Raw genomic sequence first — 17,773 nt, 5'->3', positions numbered from 1 at the left:
TTAGTAAACAGAATGTAAAATATATACACAATATACAGGCTAACAGAGCAGAGTTACCAGTTAAGCAATTGGTGTATAAAACACTTAATTATTACCAATATAGCATAGAAAATAAAGAAAATATCCTCAATTTACACATTTTACAAAAATTACTTACTGACAATGCTTTCGAAGGCATGAACATTAAAGAAAACTGAAGCAGCAGTCACATGGAGCTTACAGTCTGAGAGAGTTGAGCAAACTGAACCAAAAATGGCTGCTCCCTTGCTTAGTCAGGTAATTTTCAAAATTAGAGTCCCCAGTAAGAAACCGAAAACACTTAATCCAAAGAACATAACAGTCAACAATAACAACCTGTGTGGGCTGCAAAGCAGCTATTGGTGTGGCCACCAAGACCTGCAAATATTGCCAGTCAGTACAGCCAAGAAAGCAAAGACTGGCAAAAAAACGTAAGAAATTTGAGGACAGAAAGGAGACGTGGTTAAAAAACCAAAACAAAAACCAAACCACCTCTCATGTTATTGATGAGGCATCTGTCTTGGTATGTGTTTAACATCTTTAGCCCACAATGTTTAAGACATTTATAATTGCTTATATTTCTGTATATATTATATAATATATATCTTTATTTTCAGGTTGAAAAGTTAAACACATTGGGGTACAAGGCCATAGTCTTCATTGGAAAGAAAACAAAGAAGCAGAAAACCTGGTCCGCACAAGTCCTCCAGCCAAAATGGCAGCTGTCAGACCATTCTGAAAAATGCCTTGACAGGATGAAGGCTCTCTATGAACTGTTAATTAATGGTAAGTGTGTGTGATTATTTAAAATCTTACTCCACAGTCAACATAAAAATAAATGTGACACAGCAATTACAGTTGGGGATTTTCTTGGTACCACTGTCACAGGACAAACCACAGTGGGCCAAAAATAGCTATTCATCTGTTGCTTCATCAAATTTGGTCTTTGCTTTATCCAATAGGTGTTTCTTTTAGAGCTGCGACAATAAATTGATATTTGAGATTATTAATCAATTATACAATTAATCACCAACAATTTTGATAATTGTTTAATAAAAAAATCCTCTGCTTTCAGAGTCTTACATATGAATGAATATATATATATATATATATATATATATATATATATATATATATATTTGACTTGATCTTTGATCATCTTTGACTTTGGGAAACACTGGTCAGCATTTTTTTACATTTTCTGATGGTTTATGGACCAAACAACTAATCGAATCATTGAAAAAAAAAAAATAGTCGACAGATTATGAAAATAACCGTTGTTTGCAGACCTAGTTTCTTTTACTAGTCAGTGATCCACATGATCCCATACATAGCAAAAGAGTCAACAGCAAGAGGCATTTCTCAATTAAACTTCAAAAAACTATAAACACATATCTCCACTTCACATGAGATAATGAGATCCTACAATTTGCACCAGAGTACAAAATCAGCCTCGCGTCAGTTCTAAAGAGAGCATATAGTCCATAGGGCAGCATTTATAGACAGAAGAATACAAAAGACAAATGTACTGGACGTTTACTTATGGACCACAGTCCCTGCTAGGAAAAAGGGGACATTTGTTCTTATTACAGGAGGTGAATAATTTCCTCTTTTTGTACCATTTAGGTTTTACTAACCAGCAGCCCACCACCAGTCCTCCTCCCATCCAGTCCACCATCCAGCCCACCACCAGTCCTCCTCCCATCCAGTCCACCATCCAGCCCACCACCAGTCCTCCTCCCATCCAGTCCACCATCCAGCCCACCACCAGTCCTCCTCCCATCCATTCCACCACCAGTCCTCCTCCCATCCAGTCCACCATCCAGTCCACCATCCAGCCCACCACCAGTCCTCCTCCCATCCATTCCACCATCCAGTCCACCACCAGTCCTCCTCCCATCCAGTCCACCATCCAGCCCACCACCAGTCCTCCTCCCATCCATTCCACCATCCAGCCCACCACCAGTCCTCCTCCCATCCATTCCACCACCAGTCCTCCTCCCATCCAGTCCACCATCCAGCCCACCACCAGTCCTCCTCCCATCCAGTCCACCATCCAGCCCACCACCAGTCCTCCTCCCATCCAGTCCACCATCCAGCTAACCACCAGTCCTCCTCCCATCCATTCCACCACCAGTCCTCCTCCCATCCAGTCCACCACCAGTCCTCCTCCCATCCAGTCCACCATTCAGTCCACCACCAGTCCTCCTCCCATCCAGTCCACCATCCAGCCCACCACCAGTCCTCCTCCCATCCATTCCACCACCAGTCCTCCTCCCATCCAGTCCACCACCAGTCCTCCTCCCATCCATTCCACCACCAGTCCTCCTCCCATCCATTCCACCACCAGTCCTCCTCCCATCCAGTCCACCACCAGTCCTCCTCCCATCCAGTCCACCATCCAGCTAACCACCAGTCCTCCTCCCATCCAGTCCACCATCCAGCCCACCACCAGTCCTCCTCCCATCCAGTCCACCACCAGCCCTCCTCCCGTCCAGTCCACCATCCAGCTAACCACCAGTCCTCCCATCCTACCCATCACAGAACCACCTCAGCAGAAACGCGGTAAGTTCTGCTGATATTTTCAAATAGCATATAAATCATGATTCAATTGCTAGTCGTGTTTCTTTTTCATATGTTGTTTAATCATGGTATACATGATAACCATGTTAAACATTTAATCTGTCTCTCCTTCTTAAACTGAAATAATACTCTAAATAAGGAAATGTATTTAAATTTGAAAAAACAAAAAAAACAAGTGACTGATTAGTGTGAGGTGACTTCTGAGGTGTTATACCAGTCACTACTGTTATATGTAGGTCTGGATAACTTGCCTTTCAAAAATTACTAAAGGGAAATGTAACGTTTCAAAATTCTGACAGGATGATTGACAGATGCTGAAACAAAAACAAACTTTTGGCAAGTGAATTACTGAGGTGGGGACATTTGTTCTTATTACAGGAGGTGAATAATTTCCTCTTTTTGTACCATTTAGGTTTTACTAACCAGCAGCCCACCACCAGTCCTCCTCCCATCCAGTCCACCATCCAGCCCACCACCAGTCCTCCTCCCATCCAGTCCACCATCCAGCCCACCACCAGTCCTCCTCCCATCCAGTCCACCATCCAGCCCACCACCAGTCCTCCTCCCATCCATTCCACCACCAGTCCTCCTCCCATCCAGTCCACCACCAGTCCTCCTCCCATCCAGTCCACCATCCAGCCCACCACCAGTCCTCCTCCCATCCAGTCCACCATCCAGCTAACCACCAGTCCTCCTCCCATCCATTCCACCACCAGTCCTCCTCCCATCCAGTCCACCACCAGTCCTCCTCCCATCCAGTCCACCATCCAGCCCACCACCAGTCCTCCTCCCATCCAGTCCACCATCCAGCCCACCACCAGTCCTCCTCCCATCCATTCCACCATCCAGCCCACCACCAGTCCTCCTCCCATCCAGTCCACCATCCAGCCCACCACCAGTCCTCCTCCCATCCATTCCACCATCCAGCCCACCACCAGTCCTCCTCCCATCCAGTCCACCATCCAGCCCACCACCAGTCCTCCTCCCATCCAGTCCACCATCCAGCCCACCACCAGTCCTCCTCCCATCCAGTCCACCATCCAGCCCACCACCAGTCCTCCTCCCATCCAGTCCACCATCCAGCCCACCACCAGTCCTCCTCCCATCCATTCCACCATCCAGCCCACCACCAGTCCTCCTCCCATCCAGTCCACCATCCAGCCCACCACCAGTCCTCCTCCCATCCATTCCACCATCCAGTCCACCACCAGTCCTCCTCCCATCCAGTCCACCATCCAGCCCACCACCAGTCCTCCTCCCATCCAGTCCACCATCCAGCCCACCACCAGTCCTCCTCCCATCCATTCCACCACCAGTCCTCCTCCCATCCAGTCCACCATCCAGCCCACCACCAGTCCTCCTCCCATCCAGTCCACCATCCAGCCCACCACCAGTCCTCCTCCCATCCAGTCCACCATCCAGCTAACCACCAGTCCTCCTCCCATCCATTCCACCACCAGTCCTCCTCCCATCCAGTCCACCACCAGTCCTCCTCCCATCCAGTCCACCATCCAGTCCACCACCAGTCCTCCTCCCATCCAGTCCACCATCCAGCCCACCACCAGTCCTCCTCCCATCCAGTCCACCACCAGTCCTCCTCCCATCCAGTCCACCACCAGTCCTCCTCCCATCCAGTCCACCACCAGTCCTCCTCCCATCCAGTCCACCACCAGTCCTCCTCCCATCCAGTCCACCACCAGTCCTCCTCCCATCCAGTCCACCATCCAGTCCACCACCAGTCCTCCTCCCATCCAGTCCACCACCAGCCCTCCTCCCGTCCAGTCCACCATCCAGCTAACCACCAGTCCTCCCATCCTACCCATCACAGAACCACCTCAGCAGAAACGCGGTAAGTTCTGCTGATATTTTCAAATAGCATATAAATCATGATTCAATTGCTAGTCGTGTTTCTTTTTCATATGTTGTTTAATCATGGTATACATGATAACCATGTTAAACATTTAATCTGTCTCTCCTTCTTAAACTGAAATAATACTCTAAATAAGGAAATGTATTTAAATTTGAAAAAACAAAAAAAACAAGTGACTGATTAGTGTGAGGTGACTTCTGAGGTGTTATACCAGTCACTACTGTTATATGTAGGTCTGGATAACTTGCCTTTCAAAAATTACTAAAGGGAAATGTAACGTTTCAAAATTCTGACAGGATGATTGACAGATGCTGAAACAAAAACAAACTTTTGGCAAGTGAATTACTGAGGTGGTATCGGCCACAATGTGCCACCAGAACAGCTTCAATCTAGTAGGACTGATGATGATGGAGAGCAATGTTGCACATCCAAAGTCTGCTGCAGGTCTTTGGTGCCTCATTTTTAGCTGTATAGAATTCACTTCGGTCTACTGTGTATATGGACAAGCTCAGTATGTGCACACACACACATCAAAATACATGGCTGTAACAATTCCCGTCCTATGCTGGTTTCTGTTAAATAAGGGATAATGTATAGCGAGGCGGTTGTTATAGCGAATACAACCACGAAAGGCTGATCGGGACTTGAATCAGCCTGAAGGGGTTGTATTCGCTATAACAACCGCCTCGCTATACATTATCCCGCTTATTACATGGCTACCTACCAAATAAATCAATAATTTGACACAAAATATTGATTTAAAAAGGAGTTTATTGATTTTAAAACGATTGTATTGCTTCCATTAAAGAACACCGTGTCAATGGCAACGCTCTGTTTTTCATGGCAACGGGTGTGTTATACTTAGCAGTGGTCTGTTATCAAGAAATAACAGGCCGCATTCTACATTAGAATTTAACCAAGCCATGAAATAATGATAATCAACTCAAAATATGGTGTAACTTAGCAAGCTTTCATATTCTGTGGTGAGCGTGGATTTCTGTCATCGTAATCAGTTTCTTATTTCTCAGTTTGTTTATATGTGTTTATACACTTATAAATTAGGCCTCTGATGATCATACAAACCCCTGTTCCAGTGAAGTTCCTATATTCAATGAATATACAACGAAGACAAGATATTTATTGTTCAAACTGAAAAGCTTTATTGTTTGTTTGCAAAGATTCACTCATTTTGAATGTCATGGGGCATGGGTATGCAATGGACACTAACACACCCCCATGGCTTTTGAATTTAGCGCTGATAAAAATCTGGGTGGTCCTTTTCCTCTTTATCCCAAAGAACACGACGTCCATGATTTCCAAAAACTATTTCAAATGTGGACCGCACTCATAGCACTTGTAGTAGTGACAAACTGTGTTAACTGACAATTGTTTTCCAAGGTGTTCCTGAGCCCACGTTAATATCCTTTACAGTAGTGATTCCCACCATCACATAGCATCCCCAGAAGGCTCAGTCATTCACAACCAAGGATGACTTGCTTGTGAATGAATTCCGGGATGCCCCTTTTAATCATGACACTCACGTGTTTTCAATGAACCTGTTCACCTGTGGAATGTTCCAAACATTCCCAGTCCTGATCCTGTCCCAGGTTTTTAGGAGTATGTTGCAGGCCTCAAATTCAAAATGAGTTAATATTAGCTAAAAAACTATATATTTTTTCAGCTTGTCTTTGTAGAGTATTCAATTTAATATAGGTTGAAAATGATTTGCAAATCGTTGTATTATGTTTTTATTTTCGTTTTACAGTTGACCCAGCTTCATTGAAAATGGGGTTTGTAAAACCCATTGAATCAGATTGACAAAATCTTCATACTTAGTAAATCATTCTGTGAGACACTGTGCTCTGTGAATTGAAGCATTATCAGTCTGGAAGACACATCTCCCAACAATATTGAGGTTATAGGATAAAGGTAATATGTGTAGGAGGATCTACATTCATTGTTTTTCCCCTCATCTTCCAGGCTTTTCCTTCAATTGGTCACCTGTGTGTACATCTTGTAGTCTATAACCCTTGGTAGAGCGAAGAAGTGACCATACAGCATATGGTTAAACAATTTCCATGTATTTCAATGAGTGCCCTGCAAAAGATTACAATCTATATCTTTCCAATTGTAATGTGATATTATATATTTGTTATTGGAATAAAGGTATTTAGACCAGTATTCATTGTAATAACAGCTCTTCACAGATACATTTCCTTAATCTCAACAGATATGTCTGCAAACAGTAAAAAGAAGCAGAAGAATTCTGCAGCCTCAGACATGTCTACAAGGAAGAAACTGAGGGGGGAAAAAATCACCCAAAGGTTATTAAGCTTTCCTAGATTTACATTTCACCATTTCAAATCAGACTTCAAATACAGTGATTATTTTGTCTTAGCCAGATATACTTAAGTCATAAATATATCATGTGTTGCCTGTTTTTTAATTCATTGATGAAGATGTATGAGGTCAAACTCATGTACTTTTTTTGGTCTTTCAGAATGTAACCATGGGATCCTAGAAGGGGAACCTTACTACCCAGTGAAGAGGGTGATCCGCTGCAAAAAGCAGAAGGTTAGCTTTACAATAATTAAAAGTCTTAGATGTACTCAGTGGAATTGCAGCACCCCAACTGGAAACCCCTTAACCCCCTAACTTTGATGTTTTTTCAGGGGATCCAAATGAAGTTGGTGGAATGGGAGCCCTGTTCACTCTGGTATGTACAATTTATCATAGTTTTGATTGGAATAGCCTAATTCTTAGTACTTCAAAACTTAAAGTAATAGCCTTGGCTTGTATTTGTGGCTCAGTGTGTTAAAGTGTCCTTGGGCACTCTTCGAGAGAGTTCCACATCTAATGCTCACTATTTCATATGCAAGCATGTCAGCCATTCACAGGAGTGGGCGTTTACAATGAGGTCTCACAGCAGACATGCCGCTTCAAACAGAGCGTTCAAATCAGAGGCTAAAATCAGGCTAGGAAAAATGACTTTTATTTCTAAATTATGACAATTTTTGAACTAAAAAAACATACTAACATTATAAGGGTACCCCAGGAAACATTATAAAATAATGAAATAATCCATGCCATGGGACCTTTAAGGCAGATAAACCTGACTGCCATAATTGAGAGACATATGTTGGACATAATCACCAATTTATTCTGAGCAAGGATTTCCTTTTTCTTCACATTGAATTTTAATTAGATGTTGACATTGGGATGATAAAGTAACACACATTGGTTAAAGGCATTTACAAAAGTCCAAAGACTTGGGAGGTCTTTCATGACCAAATTTTCAAGATTATTATTGTTCAACAAATTGCAGAGGTCTTTTACAATGGATACCTTCAGAGCAGAGGTATATGATTTCAAATAAACGGCTACACCGTAGGTAATGCATATTCAAACCTTAACCAAAATATTACCATAGGCAGGTATTTACTGTTATCAGGTTACTGTAAGTTTATAAACCTACTGAATGAAGGGGTGGCTTGCTGTTCCTCATTGCCCTTAACCTTGTCATGTTTGTTTTGAATTTAATTCATGGCTGATGTAAAGACCTAAATTAATAACAATCTCTTTTTATTATAGTGAGAAAACTTGGCCGCCACAGTGGGTGACGGAGGAGAACACCACGAATTAAGGAAATGTTCAATCCCATTGTTTTGTTCCATAAGCTATGTGTATGTTGTTTACAGTATATTAAAACAAATTCAAAAGCCTGAAAGACTCCCACTTTGTAGAAAACCAGAGAACACATGCTGTTTGCAAAAGCTTGACAGATCATCTCTCTCCTTCACAGATAGATAGATAGATAGATAGATAGATAGATATTGCATACTTCAAATAATATAAATACAATTAATTAACCTCCATGCAGAGAAAAACTTGATCATACACCAGAAATAAATTAATACTAAGACCACACACGTGGTGGCAGCACTGAATATGTCATAAGAAACGTCATCAGTGGAACACTGCCTGGATATTTAGTGAAATATCGTGGTCGGGGAGTAATACCACAAATAACACGCCAGTCCATATTCTTGGACTAACATTGATTCCAAGCTAAAAGTACTTCTTCGTAACTCGTCACTTTGTCAACATTAGTTTCTCCCGCTGTCATGGATTAATGTGTTGATCAGCAAATCAACCTCAGACGCAACGCATATAGTGGGCGAGGGTTTGATCCGTCAGACGGAGCGAAATCATCCATCCATCCATCCACCGATAGCAGCGTCCATAGCAACCAAAACGTTGCAGTTTCACATTATTCTGGCGAGATCTGAAAAATCTTCACAACAACGAGCAAGCGAGTGATTGTGTACATTCACTGAGTGAATATTATGAAAATAAAATATATATTTCTCGCTAGAAATGTAATCAAAACTTATTTTTATGCAGAAACTAACTCAAAATATTGATATTTTCACAAAAAATGAGAGAAATGTCCGCCATGTTTTTTGTTCTCACGGCCGGAATCTTGAAAGTCACGTGACTTGGACGTAAAACAATAGGAAAAGAATAGGCAAAAAAAAAAAAACGTAACAGTGATACAATTCAAGGGCCGTTATTGTAACCCCTCTACGTTTTGCACTTTGGACCAACGTAGTCAGGGTACGTTTTTATATGAGACTGGGTTGATGTATGCTAGTGTGTGTGCAAACTGTTATGTGTGCGGTCTGTGAGGGAGAGAGAGCGGGAGAGATAGAGTATGTGCTTTCCGTTCATAATAAAGCGTAATTGTGTGGCAAAAACATGGACATGATCTGTCGTTTTTATCCTTTTGATTACTATATGTATTTATTTGGCCAGTATCGTTGTGGGTGTTGGTTATTTTGCTGTTGTAAGAGCTTTGAAATAACAGAAATCATTTGGCGAAGTGATATGGTCATGTAATGCGGTCAAGAGCTGCCTGGAACTACATTCGCCGTGAGGTTCCCTGAAAATAATTGCACACCTTAGAACGTTCGTCAGCCAATCAGATTCAAGCATTCAACGGCCCCGTAGTATAATTGTGAGTAATCAATGGGGAGAAAAAAATTGTATTTAGTCATGGAACTACCCGTTCAGCCGGAGTGGCGATTTTGTTTAACAAATCTCCTGGAAAGATAATTACAGCTCGTGTGGATTTGAATGGGCATTGCGTGGTGCTCGTGTTGAATATTGAAGAGGTCTTTTTTTATTTTGATTAATATATACGGGTATAACAGTATGTCACATAATCAGCGTTTGTTCTCAGAGCTTCTAGATGTGATTGTAGAATTAAGAACTTTATATCCAACTGATAATATTATTTTGGGTGGAGATTTTAATATTGTTCCAGAGGAGGTTATTGATCGATACCCATCTAAATGTAGGCCTACTACTCAACCTAACGCACTGACTTCTCAGTTATGTTTAAAATGAAGTCTGTTAGATGTATGGAGACATCTTAATCCCTCTTGCAAACAGTATACATGGATGAACTCCAGTTCTTCAAGTAAATCTAGAATTGACTTTTGGCTTGCGTCAGATCACTTGATGACTTATGTGAAGGAATGCTCTCGGCCGCTCCGCTTACAGACCATTGTAGTATTGCCATCTCATTTAAACCAATAGTTGAGATTTCAAGGAAGATTATTGGAAATTTAATGCGAATTTACTGTTTAATGAAAGTTTTTGTAATAAGATAAAATATTTAATTAAAAAAATTACAAAGGATGCAACATTTTCCTCTCATGTAAATAGATGGGAATACCTTAAATTTAAAATTAGAGAGTTTTCCATTAATTATAGTAAAATGTTAGCAAAGGTCAAAAGGCAGGATGAATGTAATATTATTCATCAAATAAATAAATATTGTAGTAAAGAGGTTTTAAGTGAAGAAGATAAAAATCATATGTTAATACTACAAACACAATTAGACAGCATGTATATTAGAAAGGCAGAGGGTGCCTATATTAGGTCCAGAGCCAGGTGGACTGAAGAGGGAGAGAAGAGCACTGCATATTTCTACAGACTTGAAAGAAGAAGGCAAACTAAAAATGCTATATTATCATTGATACTTGACGACACAGAAATTGCTGACCCTAAATTAATAAGTAATGAAATCTTTAAGTTTTATAAGGATTTGTATTCGTCCAATTTTTCTCAAACAGATTGTAATTAGTTTTTTGAAAAAATACAACAGATTATTCCTAATATTGATGGCGAATTTAAAAAACTTTGTGATGAAGATGTGCAAATAGAAGAAATAGATGTGCAAATGAAGATGTGCAAATAGAAGAAACCTCTGCAATAAGGTAGAGCACCCATTGACTTAGTGTTCAGTTCGGGTACCTGAACCTGAGTCTTGCAAACTGCTACGAATACTTCTTGAATTCTTCTTCATATATCTTTCTGTGGAAGAAAAAGAATGTCAGAAACAGGATTTTTAAATTATTAGATTTCCGCACTCCTCTAAAATGAATTGTACATAATTCATATTCATTTATGTTGCATTTACATGAATGCAAATGTTATAAGTTTAGAATTTCCTCAATGTTTAAAGCATACTTTGCAAAATAATTACACCAACTGTACTTGTGCAAAGTATCTGCAAATCCGAGTTAACTCAAACACATAAATCAATTAAAATGAAGTGGCACAAAATATAAAACATCAAAACATACAACTGTAATGTTAAAGATCACATAAGGAACATAAAAAAACATTGCATGTTTTCTATCTTTTGCTTTTTGTTGATAGCAGAGCACACGCTAATTAATGCTAACCATAACACTTACATACACACCAACACACAGTAGTTAGTATACAGTTGTCAGGAGTCCGGGCCTTGCTTTTCTCCCTCTCACAACCAGAGGTCACTATCTCCCGGATTCAATTCCCCAAACTCCACTCATCTCATTATTGATTCATTCGCCCCAGCTGTTTTCCATAACTGAACCAGTTTAATAACAGGTGCCGGTACCATCTCTGCTTACAAGAGAAGCAAAGAAGCATCAGTTGCAAAGCTACACGACAGTATTTACTGCATCTGCATTTTCTAAATACATCATAAGTGGAAAAATAACTAGTCATTTTAAAAACAACAGTAAAGAACAAAATAAAAAATAAACCTGTCTTCCTTAAAAGTGTTACAGTCTCTTCTTCAGCTTCCTGAACAAGAACAGTGTGTAAAATGCTTTTACTTTTCTTCATGACAGAGTAAGTGACACACATGCATTATAAGACAAGTGAACAAACATACTATGAAACTCATAAGAAAGCAGCATTATTGTGTCACATTTGGTGATGACGCGAATCAGACCTGAAAGAGCTGGATCTGAAGATGATCTACTTACTGTGTGTTTTTTATATGTCTGTGTAGAGCAGATGAACGATTGAAACGCTTCCCACATGCAGTGCAGTGATACGGTTTCTCTCCAGTGTGGATCCTCTCATGCAGTTTTAAACAGCTCGCTATAGTGAAGTTTTTTCACACACATGTAATCTCTCACAGCAGTGTGTATTTTCTGATGTACTTTCAAATGTTGTAGATGTGAAAAACTCTTTCCACACAAATGACATGAATGTGGCTTCTCCTTTGTATGAACTTGAACAAAGTAGTGTGATGTTGCTATAAATGTTGTAGTACATTTGTTAATGTCATGATGTTAGCAATGTTCAGTTTAGCAGTAACTGGTTCTAGCTGTTAGTCTGTGTTCAGTTTAAGGGGCGGGGAATAGTCTGGCGCGGGTGGAGGACGGACTCGAGAGAGCTCAGAGTTGAGAGAGTGAGAGCTGAGAGCAGCGAGTGCTACTCTTCCTTGTTTTGTTTCTGTGTACGGCGTGGGTTACGGCCAAAACAGTAACTTTCAGTGCTTTAATAAAGTTACAGAGCGACTGAGAACGCCTGGTTTCATTAGTAGTGAAACGCTACAGTATGAACTGAGGTGATATACAGGCAAAGATGATGAGCTGCAGATGACAAATACAGTTAGAAAGCAGATAGGACCTAAGAGGTCAGGAGAACATAATAATACAGATTGTATTATTAAAGAGGCAGACAATGCAGTTGTGAGGATATAAATCGCTTATTACATAAATGCACAGGATATGTTATATGAGCAGAAGCCATAGAGAAAGTGAGTAATTTAACAGGAACAGAAGATAAACATTCACAATGGAAGGAAATGCTAATTAATGCATCTACAGACTAAATTCCATTGTTAAGCGTATGGTTATCTATAGAGGATGAAATACCAATAACAGATAAAGATAGCTGGAGCTGTTTGGAGCTAAACTGAAGAGCTTTGAGACCGCTGATTTACAAATAATGAGTTACAAAATTATGAATCATAATAACTTAAAATAATTTATTTGTTTATTTTACATGTGTTTACTATGTGAGAGTGTGTGTTACTGTATCAAGTCTTTCTGAACCATGTAGCACACATTTTAAGGCTGTCACACTCCTGATAATGTTTTGCTGCAGGTTACTGGCATCGACCAGCAGGTGGCGCTCGCCTGCATTCAAAGCCTCCAGAAATGAAGCACTTTTCAACACATCTGGCTGCAAAGCTTCAAAAGCTTCATGAAGCTTCATCTCTCCACCACTAGTGAAACTAATCTTCTTCCTCTGAGAATTAATACTAATACTAATAATAATAATATAAATCTTGCTGTAATCTGGCCTGTTATTTGTGGAGAGTATTGTATTCTAATATTATATATACTCTTGATATGAAGATAATTCAGCATCAGATGTTTGAGTGTGAAACGGTCTAGTTTTAGTTCATTCAGGAATAATCCATAACAGCTTCATAATCAAACTCCTGTGACAGCAGGTCATTCTCAGAGTCAGATTTCAGTCTGAGATCAGAACATGACTGTCAGGAAGAATAAAGCATGTTCAAACTCTTTAAAGAGCGTGTAGAAATGTGTTTCCCTGTGAGAAGTGAAGAGAGAAAGATCAGTCCCAGCAGACACAGATCACACTCATCAGCATCTTCTCTTTCTGTCAGTCTTTCTCTCTTTAACATCATCAGCTCCTCCTCTGCTCATCAGCTTCCGGTGTTCAGACAGACAATCACATGAAGAGCAGATTCACAGCCATCATCAGTCTGATCTGATCTGGGTTCAGAGATGATCACAGTAACAACAGTGAGATCACAGCTCTGAAAATACTGCAGAAACATGTCACACTAAGAGTACAGCCCACAGGAACATGCTCAGTTACACAGAGGAGCAGTTTCCACAGTAGATGAACACTGGGACTCAGACTCTGAATGGAGCCGATAAGACTTTCACAACTACTGCTACCCTTTTTATTACCACTATTGCTTTCACTGTTGTGTAAATGAATGGCCAAAAAAAAAAAAAATGAAATGCATGAAAAATGATTTTTTTTTAGTTGAATATGGTGTCATGTAAACGCTCCATGAATGTGTGAGAATTCACAGCCATCAGTCCAAACTGGGTTCAGAGATCAACAGCTGTGTTTGGCTTCAGATGCAGCTCCTCTTCTTTCTTTAATTACCTGTGCGTCAAACAAACAGCCAACAATAACATGTTTCCAAACCTCAAGAGTGAGATCAGCGCTCTGAAAATATTATAAAGTGACGTGACGTGTGGCCAAGTATAATAACCCATACTCAGAATTTATGCTCTCATTTAACCCAACACACACACACACACACACACACACACACTCTCTCTCTCTCTCACACACACACACACGCACGCACGCACGCACGCACGCACACACACACACACACACACACAGAGCAGTGACCAGCCTTTTTTTTTTTTTGCAGCCACTGCTTTGAGCACACTGGTTTCAGACATGAAGAAAGCCAGAAGTATGCTATCACTGGCATATTTTAAAGAATCATAATCTCTGTGTGCAGTTGAAGTTAAGGCTTCATGAAAATCATTACATGACAGATGCAGATGATGAAAAATGTGTTATATTTGTTGTTATCATGCTTTTTACAGTCATTTTATTTATTTATTTATTTTTTGTGCAGGTCTTAAAAAAGGTCTTTAAAAGTCTTGAATTTAAGCTTCAATATCCTGCAGATAATTGTCCGGACCTCGGCTGGTGGGGAGGGTTCATTACTGGACCTCAAGCTGTTTTAGTTGAAGACCCCTGCCCTGTACCCTCATTCATATTCCCTACATTAGTCCACTAATACAGTCCACTGGACTCGAGCGAGTGAATTCAGACTCTGAGCTGGAAATACTGCTGTTTTTATATAGTTTGTGTTTGCTGAATAATAATCAACTGACACTTAGAAAAACTGACAGATCCAGCAGAAATGAACAGATTTATCTTGACCTAGCTTATATAATAATGATGGATAATATCACCATACATATACATGTTTGATAAAGGCTTTTTATTGTTGACAAATAAAACATAATATTACAAACAGCTGCTCAATGGTTCAAGCACCAGATTATCATTGCTGTCATATTGTAATAAACACTTACTTCATCATGTAGCTTTACCTGTTCTCATAATTAGTGCAAGCTGAGAGTTAATTAACCACTCGAAAAAGAACAATCTGAATGAGTATAATCTGAAATATGAACAAGATTACTTTTGAACAACCGGCTCTAGATGATTTAATGAGACCGATCTAAGAGTGTAAAACTGTCCTCCGTTTGTTACGTTACTCTGCAGATCCTGAATTAATAATAAACACACACAGACAGCTACTGTACAACAACATGACAAACTGAGCAGAATAACCAAAAACTACAAATAAATCAGAGCTTGTTTCTTAACATGTTATATAAGGTTCATCTTCCTCTGCTCGTGTGGTGTCTGTGTAATTATTTGTCTGATTTGTGATGGTTCTTGTTCACAGAGGCATAAAGTTGACTGCAGTTTTGCTGATCTCCAGCTTTTGATCCTCTGATGGAAGCATAAGTCACTTTATCATCACAGCGAACCTGAATCAACATCACAGTCACTGTTTTAATGCACAATTATTACAGCATGCAGTCTGAGCTCAGTTCAAGACACAGATTCAGAAGAACTGCATGTAATAAAACTGATTCAGGTCATGTTGAGAGAAGACACTGATGGAAGATCAAGAAGTGTTTGCTCACCTTCTTCTTTTTGTCTCTGTTTTTACTGTACGCAGATTATCACGTTTTAATTAGTAAACACACAAGATAATTCTAGCATCATTATATTATCAGATCTAACAGAGACTCTTCAGTACGTTCCACGTGTGTTTGTGTATATTGTTTCTTTTTCTCGCTCTCCTGTCTTTTTGTGCTTTTTGCTCCGCTTCTAGGTTGGTGTTTATTGGCGGATTTGACTGTCAATCATCATTCTGACGTCACGATGTTCTGCCCATCTGCTGAAGTGCCAGCTGTATTTGAGGACGCGGGTTGATTGTGTGTGCGTACCTTGTGCTTCCAACGCGATCAGCAGTCTTGTGTCGACGCCAATTGTCTCCCTTAATGTATTTTGCCTTATGGAGTTATGCTTGGCTTTATTTATAGATTTGTTCTTTGGCTATTGACTCGTATCGAATCCTTCGGAAAAGATAACGTCGATGTCAGTGTTGGAGTTTTAGTCCTATTACGGGTCAAGTTCAGAGTAAAGAATGCAGTTTGGTGTATTGAACTATTTAATCAAACATGTCTCTCGGCGATGATTCGTATACCTAGTCAACTGTTGTGATACTGTTCGCTTGTTTTTGATTAGGTTAGTTTGTACTTTGTTAGATTAGTTTTCTGAGTGTTACGCCACCCTTGTATTTTTGTTTGTAGTTTAATGTAGTTTAGTTCGAGCGTCGTATACGCTGAAGAATTCGGTTTTATTTTCATATTTCTTTTGGTTAGTCAGTTTAGAGGTTAGCTATAAGGATTGTTTTGTCTTGTTTATTTCTTTAATTTAAGTGACACTCTGTTTTTTTTCCCCTGTGTTAAATTTCCTAATTTATTTCCCTTTGTACATATTATTTGTATTTGTTTACAAAGCGTCCAGTAAAGAATTTTTTTTTGGCAATACTTGTTCTTAGTACCATCTTTGATCCGCACCACATCCAGTAACAATGAATATGATTATCATATTTTAATTAGTAAACACACAAGATAACTCTAGCATCATTATATTATCAGATCTAACAGAGACTCTTCAGTAACTGATCATGAGATTGTTTTCTGACCTGAACTCTTGACAGTATATGTGACTGAGCTCTGGACTCGATCTCTGTGAGTAACACTGCATCTCCACTCTCTGTTGTGATCTTCATTCAGGAGTGTTGTAGTCAGAGTGATGTTACAGTGATCTGATGCTGATATCTGATATCTGGAGTCTGATATCTTCAGTTTAACACCAGCCTGATTCACCCAGAACAGCTCAATTCCCTCAGAACGACCTGAACCATCACAAGAGACTCCAGCAAGAGAATACAGCTGACAGAAGAGAGTCACAGAGCGGCCTGCACTGATCTCAGTCTGTGAGGATGATGAAGATGAAGAGACTGAAACACAAAATAACACACATCACACACTCTTCAATCATCATCAGAGTTTAAATGAACAACTTGACCACGTTCATAAAATTACCATGAAGAACATGCAGATACACACGAGCATCAGTTCCTTGTTTTTGTCCATTCACATATTGTCTGCAGCTGTAAAGTCCATAATCTTCTTCTGTGATGTTGTTGATGTTCAGAGAGCAGTCAGACCCCAGACTCAGTCTCTCATGTCTCTCTGTGTCTTTCTTCTTTATCCCTAAACCAATCAGTTCAACTGCTTCTGAATGACTGAATCTGTTATAGGTCCATGTAGTTGATTTGCAGTCATGAAGAGCATTATTACAGGACAGACGGACATTTTGACCAGAACTGATGAACACATGAGTCACATCCACTTCACTGGAACCTGAAACACAAGAACATCTGAGTGATCATCATAATATATATTAATAAATGATAACCTCTAACACAGCAGCATGAAAAGCAGAAGATTCAGATCATACAGTGTTTTCACAAACACACTCTTGATATGAAGATAATTCAGCATCAGATGTTTGAGAGTGAAACGGTCTAGTTTTAGTTCATTCAGGAATAATCCAGTATGTTCTTTATGTAACACAAGAATGAACTGATCATGTTGAAGTGAACTCTTTCTCAGATTAATTAAACTAAATGTCTTGTAGAGAAAAGACAGATTTCTTTACCTGAGAGAAGTGAAGAGAGAAAGATGAGTCCCAACAGACACAGATCACACTCATCAGCCATCTTCTCTTTCTGTCAGTCTTCCTCTTCATTATATGCTCTCGACTCTTTCTTTAAATACGATCAGCTCT

General features: G+C 39.9%; 2 protein-coding genes and 1 long non-coding RNA gene across 5 annotated transcripts in view; 2 read left to right on the top strand and 1 right to left on the bottom strand.

Moving 5' to 3' along the window:
• LOC131535842 (zinc finger protein 501-like) overlaps positions 1-17,773 on the top strand; it is a 515,807-nt gene that overhangs the window by 459,944 nt on the left and 38,090 nt on the right. The gene's annotated exons all lie outside the window — the stretch shown is intronic.
• Positions 6,970-8,142, top strand: LOC131536611 (uncharacterized). The gene is made up of 3 exons (XR_009270027.1): positions 6,970-7,045; positions 7,144-7,187; positions 8,063-8,142. It is a non-coding gene; the product is annotated as an uncharacterized LOC131536611 (long non-coding RNA).
• Positions 13,575-17,711, bottom strand: LOC131536564 (uncharacterized). 3 transcript variants are annotated; one of them, XM_058769595.1, is made up of 4 exons: positions 17,645-17,711; positions 17,026-17,346; positions 16,623-16,940; positions 13,575-13,619 (listed from the first exon to the last, which is right to left on the bottom strand). In XM_058769595.1, exons 1-4 carry the CDS (start codon positions 17,703-17,705, stop codon positions 13,603-13,605), a joined length of 717 nt encoding a protein of 238 aa, XP_058625578.1. In that variant the 5' UTR covers positions 17,706-17,711; the 3' UTR covers positions 13,575-13,602. The 3 variants fall into 3 exon arrangements, with proteins under 3 accessions (XP_058625578.1, XP_058625579.1, XP_058625576.1); XM_058769596.1 differs by lacking the exon at positions 13,575-13,619 and adding an exon at positions 15,024-15,393; XM_058769593.1 differs by lacking the exon at positions 13,575-13,619 and having other exon boundaries at positions 16,548-16,940.

This window comes from Onychostoma macrolepis, chromosome 03, assembly GCF_012432095.1.
Source record: "Onychostoma macrolepis isolate SWU-2019 chromosome 03, ASM1243209v1, whole genome shotgun sequence".
In the NCBI taxonomy this organism is placed as follows: domain Eukaryota; kingdom Metazoa; phylum Chordata; class Actinopteri; order Cypriniformes; family Cyprinidae; genus Onychostoma; species Onychostoma macrolepis.
This window is presented reverse-complemented; position numbering and strand designations above follow the sequence as displayed.

What these genes read in the sequence shown, in the direction of transcription:
- LOC131536564 (XM_058769593.1), bottom strand. Translation starts at nt 17,705, where the DNA reads ATGGCTGATGAGTGTGATCTGTGTCTGTTGGGACTCATCTTTCTCTCT. An exon ending in TCTCTCTTCACTTCTCTCAG is followed by an intron (nt 17,347 to 17,644) that starts GTAAAGAAATCT and finishes CTTGTGTTTCAG; the next exon opens with GTTCCAGTGAAGTGGATGTG. An exon ending in GTATCTGCATGTTCTTCATG is followed by an intron (nt 16,941 to 17,025) that starts GTAATTTTATGA and finishes TTTGTGTTTCAG; the next exon opens with TCTCTTCATCTTCATCATCC.